The 9,470-nt window shown below is 43.7% G+C and overlaps 1 protein-coding gene across 1 annotated transcript; it reads right to left on the reverse strand.

Annotated features, from left to right (window-relative positions):
* Positions 1 to 149: 149 nt before the first annotated feature.
* h6pd (hexose-6-phosphate dehydrogenase (glucose 1-dehydrogenase)) lies at positions 150 to 9,470 on the reverse strand. Its single transcript, XM_069678725.1, has 5 exons — positions 9,444 to 9,470; positions 3,077 to 3,742; positions 2,872 to 2,989; positions 2,326 to 2,595; positions 150 to 2,249 (listed from the first exon to the last, which is right to left on the reverse strand). The coding sequence occupies exons 2-5, from the start codon at positions 3,716 to 3,718 to the stop codon at positions 904 to 906; spliced, it is 2,376 nt and encodes a 791-aa protein (XP_069534826.1). The 5' UTR covers positions 3,719 to 3,742; positions 9,444 to 9,470; the 3' UTR covers positions 150 to 903.

Here is a 9,470-nt window from a genome sequence, read left to right on the forward strand (position 1 = left end):
CACTCGCTGACTACAAACTGCCAATACTTCACATGTCTGGCAGCACATTTTCAGAACCCTTACTTTAAGTTGTGTTATTGTACTGTACAGATTCTGATACCCAGACAACAAAAACCCCTCTATGTTGAGATTTACACTGCCAGTCTGCCACAGCCCGGTAACAAAGCTTCGCTATTACGCTGCCGTTGCTATGTTACATTGAACCAAGCAATGCCGACGTAAAGCCGCTCCAGTGTGTTTTTATATCGCATTGTGGCATTGCGGAAGCAAAAGGTGCAAACAGCGTGAGCTTCACATACACACAGCTTGTGTTTGTGGCCTTTAATGCCTTTATTGAGAGAGAGAGGACAGTGGATAGTGTCTCAAACAGGGGAGTCTAACCCAGAGCCGCCGCATTGAGGACTGTAGCCTCTGTATATGGGACGTGCGAATAAACCACTGAGCTAAACCGGCGCCCTTCTGTTGTTTGTTGTCGTCACGTGATAATGAATCAAAAACCTGTTGATTGTTTGGGGGTAATTGGTACTTGCCAATTCCTGATACTGCATTTTAGGCAGTATCGGATGCTGATATCGGTCCTGGTATCGGTATGGGAACATCTATAATGCTATTTCAGCTGAAACTCTTTCTTGCTGGTGAATTCATGTGTTAGAAAACTCAACGTCGACCATCCAAGGATGATGAGATGTCTTCGGCAGTTACCAACAAACTTTTGTTTTTAAAGCAGCTTTCTGTTACAAGTTTTCCAAATACAAAACAGCTATAATGTCACATCTAATATCAGGCTGGAGTCAGGAAATCAAGCAATAATGTTCAGCATATATCACATACGCTGAACATTATTGCTTGTGCAGGTTTTTGATTGATTAATAAGGTCTAACATGTAAAGCAGCTCCAAAAAACCTATCCTAAAAGTGCATCATAGTCTACATACCAAACCAGTGAGCCAGCAGAAGGCTTCACCCCGGTGACGGGATATTTCTCAGGGTTCTCCTTCACTCGGCTCAGCTGAGTGATTAGCTCGTGTTTGCCTTTGCCCATCACTAACAGAGCCACCCTGCGGGCTCGGTTAATAGAGCTGAATGTGAGGCTCATTCGCTGGTGAGGCTTGATGGGGCTCTCCGTCAGCGCCACCAGACTCTCCCCGTGCTCGTCCATTTTTCTCCCAGGGAACAGGGAGGCTGTGTGTCCGTCGTAGCCGACTCCCAGCAGCCCAAAGTGGAAGCTGGAGCCGTTGACCAGCTTACCGATCTCTTTCTCGTACTGCAGCGCTCCTCCGTCCTCCTCCACACACAAGCGCTGGTTCAGCTGCACAGGCATGGGGTGGATGTTGTAGTAGGGGATCCTCACATGTTGGAGCAGATTGTCGTGCAGGTTTCGGAAGTTAGACTCCAGTTGAGTCATGGGCACGCAGCGCTCGTCCACCATCCACACGTGGGTGTCCCTCCAGGGGAAGGAGAAGTGGTGCAGGGCGAGGCGGTGGAACAGAGCGAGGGGAGTGGACCCGCCGGAGAGGGCGAGATGGAAAACACCGCCCTCCCGCACCGCTTCCTCTGCCGCTTCCTGCAAGTCAGCGGCTAGCCTCTCCACCAGCTCCTCCGCCCACGCAGACACCATATCAGCACCTCGGAATTTACCTTGTATCACGTGGAAATTGTTTGCGGACGTGCCACCCATGGGATCATTGCTGATTATCACCACCTCGCTGTTGTAGCTGATCTCTTTCCCTTTCAGATGCACGTCCAGCAGGTCCCCGTTGTCTGCTCCCCCGGGGTAGATTCGAGGAAAAGAGCTGGTGATGCTGCTGAGCAGTGGAGTCCACATGCCCCAGGAAGCCAGCAGGTTTTCGGTACTAATGAAACTATCTTTACGTCCGGCAAAAATATGAGAGATCAGTTCTGAATAAGCTTCTCTCTGCTCTGATGGAGTCTGCACGTAGTAGTCTGAAATAGGCAAACCTAGAACGCTGACGTCTGTGTGCTCGGTCACCTCCTTCCACTCAGCGTCTTTTGAGGCGGGCTTGAATAAGTTCTTACTCACAAGAATCGCTGGATACTGAAGGCTGCCGTGCCCAAAGTGGAAGACGATCTGCTTGGGCTTGCAGTGAACGCTGTTGTGGTTCTGGAGACAAAAGATGTCGTTCTTGAAAAGGATGCGTGCATATCCCACCCGCTCATCAAGCATCTTCCCTGAGGTCAACAGAATGGGGACTCCTTCATACTGGGCCTCATCGATGTGTGCCAATACGGCTGAAATACACAAACATGGACAATTACTAGCAGACGTTCTCACTACTCAGCAGAAAGAAACGCATTAAGTTCTTACCTGCAAATGTGGGCGTGATACTGATGTGATCTTTTGTCATGTTAAGCTCCTGCTGAACCTGCATTTTGTACTCCTGATACTGGCCGATCACGGCTTGATTCTTCCCTACAGGCAGCAGGGAGCTGAAGATCTGCAGCTTGTTCTGGAGGACCTCCTCACTGCTGCTCAGGTTCATTGGGAGCCTCATGGTCAGCAGGGTCATGACCTCAGTCAGGTGGTTCTGGAGCACATCTCTGATCACGCCGTATTGGTCATAGAAGGGAATACGACCTGGAGGACAAAACGAGGAAGACAGTGACCACATGATTGTATCGTTGAGATGTTTTCCATCCCGAACAGATTCCATTACCTAGACTTAGACTGAAACCACTTGATTATTTGGGGGCTAATCAGTCATGGAAACAGATCTGTACATTGACCGACATACTCGTCGATACCCAATACCCTATTTTAGGCAGTACTGGAGGCCGATACCGTTATTGGTTTCAGTATCGGAACAACTGTTTCTCTTTCATAAGAAATAAACGGCATTGACACAATTTGTACCTTTCACATCGAGGGTCTCTTTCAGAACGATCTCCACCCTCTCGATGTGGTGCTTGTTCCAGATGGGATCCAGAAACTTCTTGTTCTCTATCCTGAATGGAAGAATCTTTGAAACCACCTTCACACAGAAGAGGAAAGAGTTACAGTGACATCAAACATCTTAATTATAGTGGTATAAGGCCCATACTGTGGAGGATGTTCTTACCTGCTTCCCCAGGTAATGGTCAATTCTGTACATTTCTTCATCCTTCAAGGAGGTCCCCAGCTGAGTTGAGAGTACTTGAGCGCTCCTGAAGTCATGTCCGAATGGTTTCTCCAGCACCACCCGCAGCCACGCTCCGCTGGTCGGCCTGCAACTGCTGTTGATCTTCTCAGCGATGTCTGCGTACGCAAACGCCGGCACTGACAGGTAGAAGAGCCTCCCTGCCTCCGCGAGTCCCTCTTGTTGAAGCTGCTCCTGAATGTGCTTGGACAGATCCTGGTACTCCTCTAAGGTCTTCAGCTGCCGATACTCAGCCAGCCGCAGAAACTGCTCTCTCAGCAGAGCACAGCGCTCCTTTGATACGTCCTTCGGGCAGGACACCGCCTTCAGGATCTCAAAGAAGACCGGCGTGGCTTTGTCCGCGGGCGACAGTCCTCCGCTGTAGAAGGAAAAGGAGTTTCCGCTGCTGACCTGGCTGGCGTACAGCTGGAAGAAGCCCTGCCACAGGTACTTCTTTGCCAGGTCGCCCGTGCCTCCGACTATCACAACGGAGACATGGCCGGGTCTCGGCGCCTCGTCTCTCTCCTCGCTGTTTCCTCCCTGGGCACACAGAGTGACCAGGAGCAGGAGCACAGACACCAACATGCTCTGGTCCTATCGTCCAAACTCCTGCAGGAACACAGCAAGTAGAGACATGAAGGCAGTTACCTGGCAACACTGAGCGAGTAAGACATCATAATAAAGATTAATTTATCATTGACAACAAGCATGAAAAAATAAAAGACAGAATGTTTGCAGGATTGGAACACAAAATTGTTCTTCTACAATCAATTAATTCACTATTTGTTGAAATTATTTTGTCTATAAAATATCACAACACAGGGAAGAGCGTCTCTTATAATTCTCAGAGGACAGGGGCAGGGTTCCCACTCTTATTAAGAAATAATTTTCCAGGACCTTTCCAGGAGTTTTCAGGACAGCACTTGCTCTCAAACGGTCATATAATTTACCAGTAGGCCTAGTACTGACACTTTTAACCCCAGTTTTATTCCTCCTTTTTTTGATGATGCGGGGTTCACGATGAAGTGTCTCAAGCCCCTTTTACACTGCCAGTTCAAGTCGGGATTATGACACCTGTCATGTTCTGTCTTCTGTGTAAAACGCACGGAGGCGCAATGATGGAGCGAAGTCGTTCATTAAGCCTACAGCTATCCAAGTTACACCTGAAAGGACATAGCAATGTATTGGGGAAAAAAAAGACTATAAAATTAAAGTGTCATACTTTTCTATCGTCTTTCAGTTGGTTAGAAAGTTCTAAAGGCGGCGATCTTGCACCCCTCGCGGGACTCAATTGTGAATGTGACAGCTCTGGGAGCTCTGACTGGAGTTGAGGCAGCAAACTTGTGCTGAGCGTGGGGCTAAATTTAATTTAAATTATTTCCAGGATATTTTGTCATTTTAATCAATTTCCAGGTGTTTCCAGGACTGGAAAACTAGTCTCTAAATTTCCAGATTTTCCAGGTTTTCCAGGACGCGTGGGAACCCTGAGGGGGTGTATTCAAATTTGGGATTTATCTAGCCAACAGTCTGAAACCAAAATATGTTCAGTCCAGCTTTGACAAAGAAAAACAATTCCTCACAATTCAGAGGCTGAAGGCAGCAAATCATCATCAATAACCATCATTTTTTCCAGCCACAAATGTTTTCATTAAAGCAAATTTAGCATCAACTTTTCCCAAGACTTAATGAAATCCAATAAACAGCAGAAAAGCTGCAACATTTTCCTTTTTATCTTTTTCTAACATATGTTAAAAAAAAAGATTGAACACCATATGAACTAAATTCCAATTTGAAGAACACAGAAAATAATTCCATCCATTTAAATATTAAAGTAATAGTTAATGTAATCTTAAAATACTCTGGTACACACAGTTTTCCAAAGAAAGAATAAATCAAGCTATGAATTACTTTGTCTCTTTCTCCTGCTGTGTTGAAGTCCCCTCAGAGCGGACGGTCGTGCAGCGCCGTTAATGTCGTGAGCGTAATGATCAGTGGAGAGTGAAGAGGCAGCAGTAGTCTTTGGACTTTGCTCGGGGGCAATTACAACAGATCGGCTCTTGTTGAGTGCCGGGAAAGTCGGATCAATTTATTGGGGATTTTGCAATTACGGAAAAAACTTGTATTTAGTGGGTTAAAAAAGGTTAATGGTCAATGTTGCTGATTTGGGAAATGAGGCTGTCACATAATCTGCATTGGGAATGCAACCATCCAACCCTCTCAGTCCAATGCAAACACTTATGTTTGCGTTGTTGGACCATGCAGAGGACTGGTTTTTAATGAATAAGCTGCATGCCTCACTAAATGATCGTTCTTTTATGTGTAAGGCGTAAGAGTTAAATATTGCTTTCCTAACTTTGTAAAACTAAATGTCACAAACATAAACTGAGACTAATGAGTCGTCTGAAATTAAAACTCACTTCATGAACTATACAGCTGTATCAGATGAGACGAATGGGGGCATTTGGTGCAAATATTTGGGTGGAAAATGCTCAATATCTGGTGTGTTGTGTAACCAACGTAGCCTGAAGCAGGGAAAAGGAGCAGGCTACAGAGGTCTATACCCACTTCTATGTGACTCCAAAAATGTGTTTTGTAGCACAGCCGACGTAGACTCGACACCACTCGAGGCAATTTATCAGTTTTCACGCAGCTCACCACAGAAGGCGTCTTATGACATTTGTTTTACATTCAGCAGAACTTCCTTTTAAACCACATTTTGAAATGCTAATGTCTGAAAATGTTGCACCCGTGATCAGACCTTTGGCTGCGGAAGCACAGGGGAATAACAAGTGTGACTGAGGAGTACCGCATGATGGAAAAAAAGATGCTCATAATGAAATGTCAAAATCATTATTCATCATTTAAATAATATAACTATATTTTTCACATCATGTCTAACTACCTTTTATTCTCGTGGGCTTTAAATATTGGATCTTTATTATTTAGGCCTAACGCACAGATTCTTATTCATCCTCATTGCTGCCTTCACAGACAATTATCATGTCAAAAACTAAGCCACTAAGTGTCAGTAAAGATGTACTATGCAGCTGCTTAGCATTACAGAGCTAGTGCTAGCCCAGGCCTGGATGTTAACACATTTTATTTCCCCTCTCTCACTGGGGAGACTGAAAACTGAACACGTTGAACACCCACAGTATGACGCTCTTTTTATGACTGAGTGCAACATCTGGAATGCCTGCATGCCACAATCATGTTTACACAGCAGCAATGCAAACAGCAAAGGCCACCTTCAACAGCTGAGGTTTAGTTCTGCTGCACTTTGTTCAGGACGACTGAGGTCACGATATTTAGATTTTCACATTTACGGGAACGTCAAAGATTAACAACATGACAGCTGGGAAATCAAGTGTACAAACACACTGCTTCCCACCTATGGTATTGGTTTTATTGTCATTGCTTGGTACATGTTATTTGCCCTCTCATATTAAACCAAATAAAGCAGAGGTCCCATTTTGAGAGTCTAAACCTGCTCGAAAACTCACAAAACTTTGCACACGCATCAGAAGTGGAGAGAATTTACATGTGATTTGGATCCGGCACATTGGTGTTGCAAAATGGCTCCAAAGCGCCCCCTAGAAAAGTACACACAGCAGTATGTTTCACCTACATGAACAATATTTGCAGTGCATATCCAGACCTATAAAAAAAGCTTCTGCTACCAACACCCTAAACCCAACAGGAAGTCCTCCATGTAGGTGTATTTTAGGTGATTTACAGGGGTCATACTTAAATAAAACTGATCCTAGGCCATTCATTTGATTGACTTCAAACTTTGTCCATGTGTAGAAAAAAGAGAGTTGTTCAAGACACGAAAATTCAGAGCGGCCTCTTCAGGTCTTTGTCTGATAAAGACAACTTTGAAGCAGCACACCGGGACACGCACAAAGGTGTGGCGGCCTGTTCGACGCCACTTGCACCCAGTCAGGCTTTGACATTATTCCTGTGCATCGCCCCATGTGTCTTTTCCACCTTTTTTTTATTTTAACAAAAGTACCCAAGCTGCTTTTATTTTCCAATAGTAAAGAAATACTAACCCTCTGACCACATCCATGCTTCAAATTGCCATAAAGACTTGACATCGCACATGATTCTCAACTGGCCACAACACACTCTTATATTCACAGAACTATCCCCTGCAGACTTTCAGTCTGGTGGAAAGTTAAGGAGATTCCTCTTAGACTTTCTTTGCATCAAGCGATGATATCAGGAGGAGAGTATAGCGCACACATCATGTGAGGCGAGGACATTTCTAATGACTGATGAGTCTTGTTCATGATTGAAGGAAGGGTTAGCTGTATCCTGATTGCATCTTTGTGGTGACATCTGTCACGGTTTAGTGGTTTGAAGCAAATAACACAAGTCTACTGACAGAGCAGTGAACTATGAGAGGAATATGATGAACCTTTTCAGCTGTCCTCATTTGGGACTGATAACCAAGACATCAGCCTCGAGTTCAACATGCTGCTAAATGACCCCCCCATTCTGGATTCTGGCTTGGAACTTATGCCCCTATAAGATTAAAAATCATTACCTATTAAATCACAAAACAACATACTTTTTTTTTTAACATTTGGTTTTGAAAGCTGTAAAATACTTGTTAAAAAATGGGTATGATGGGTGTATAAATTGTCATTCATTCATCACTTATTTGCGTTATATTTCAGACAATACTGAATCTGTTATTTGGAACAGGTGTTCAAATCCTAAAATAAATGCTTTACTGAGTCACAGTGATTCAAACTGAGGTCCTCTGGCATTGTGAAAAACTGTAATCCAAAAAAAGATAATCTTTTTTCTTCACATGGTCTCTGTCATCAACTTCAGTAGGCAGTTGGCTTTTTTGCAAACCAAGCTAAGATAAATTTAAGTTTCTTGGTTCAGTATCTTCCAGTAAGTGTGAATACACATTTTGGCCACTGTGTCAAAATGGTTTCAAAGCTTAGCACACTTTCTAGGCTCAGTAATTTCTACTGCTAGCAGGTGCAACATCAAAACGAGAGCAAAACAAGGAGTTTGATATTGTTGTGAAGTAGCCTGTGATAGTGGGAGTGTTTCCATTGTTAAACGACCGCCTCTGCTGATGGAAATATATCTGACTTGGCTGATGCACAAACCATTTATGGATGAGGTAATGTTTTAAGTTGTGTTTTTTTGTCAATGGAGTCACATTTTATTGTATAATCTTACTTCATTCTCATGAAATAGCCAAAAATAGTGTTTGCGTATGTAAACAGTTCATCTACTTTCTTACTCACTCTATGATGTATCATCTGCCGTTTTCAGTGTTTCCCTAGGAGACAGACGACCATCGCTTGAACAAAATTAAGAATTTCTCCTGGATGGAACACTAAAAAAAAAAAAAAAAGTTTTTACTTTTTGTGTTACATTTTTAACTTAGTTTACAAGGTGCAACTGTAGTCTATCTACCAAAACAACATTGCTATTTTTTGTGAACCTATCTGTAGATATTGTACTGTCATTTTCTTTTTCCAAATAGCACGCTTTGTTGCATCCATGCTCTAAAGAAATTTCAACTTAAAGGTCATGAACACATCAAAGTCTGAGGAACAACTTCTCAAGGTGCAGGAGGATCAGACAGCCCCTAACCCTAACAGCGTGTTTGAACGCCACTGCTCGTGTTCATAGTGAAACACAACACCTCATCACTCACGCATTTCCAGTTTAAAAGGATCACTGGACGCGTCCTGTCGACACGTGTTGTGCTAAATTCGGTTACCCCTACAAAATGTGTGTTTTCCTGCCGTCTTAGTCGCCTCGCCAGTCAGGAAACATAGGCTAACTCACAGAAGCAAAATCATATTTATTGGTCTCGGGCTTTTCAAAAGACTGAAAAGCATGAGCAATAAAAGTATTGCAAACGTGTCTCGTAATGAACAAACGTTAGTTGAGTTAAAAGTTAATCATTATCTGCAACAAAGAAGTCAACGGACTCTACTACTGTCAGTTCATACACCGAGCTATTTAACAGAAGCAATTCGGTGGTATTTATTACTCTTTTTTTCAGTAGTCGTGTAGGCTACGTGAGTTGTTAACACACAATAAAGACCAACACACCAACGGACTCTCGGTGGAGTTTACCGCGGTATGTCAGATAACACCTGCTAGCTGTCAAACTTAACTTCCGCTAACATTACAAACACACAGTGCTCCACAATCATTATAAATCTTAGACTTCAATGTCGCTAAAACATTTAATGACTAAACTGCAATGATACACATGTAAAGGGAGAGGATAGACTGTAAAAAAAAAAGTTATGTGGACACGAACCTGCCCCGTGGTGGCATGAAAGACCGC

The sequence above is a fragment of the Semicossyphus pulcher genome, unplaced genomic scaffold (assembly GCF_022749685.1).
Source record: "Semicossyphus pulcher isolate SPU_LCO1_2020_fin unplaced genomic scaffold, fSemPul1.0.p SCAF_3, whole genome shotgun sequence".
NCBI lineage: Eukaryota > Metazoa > Chordata > Actinopteri > Labriformes > Labridae > Semicossyphus > Semicossyphus pulcher.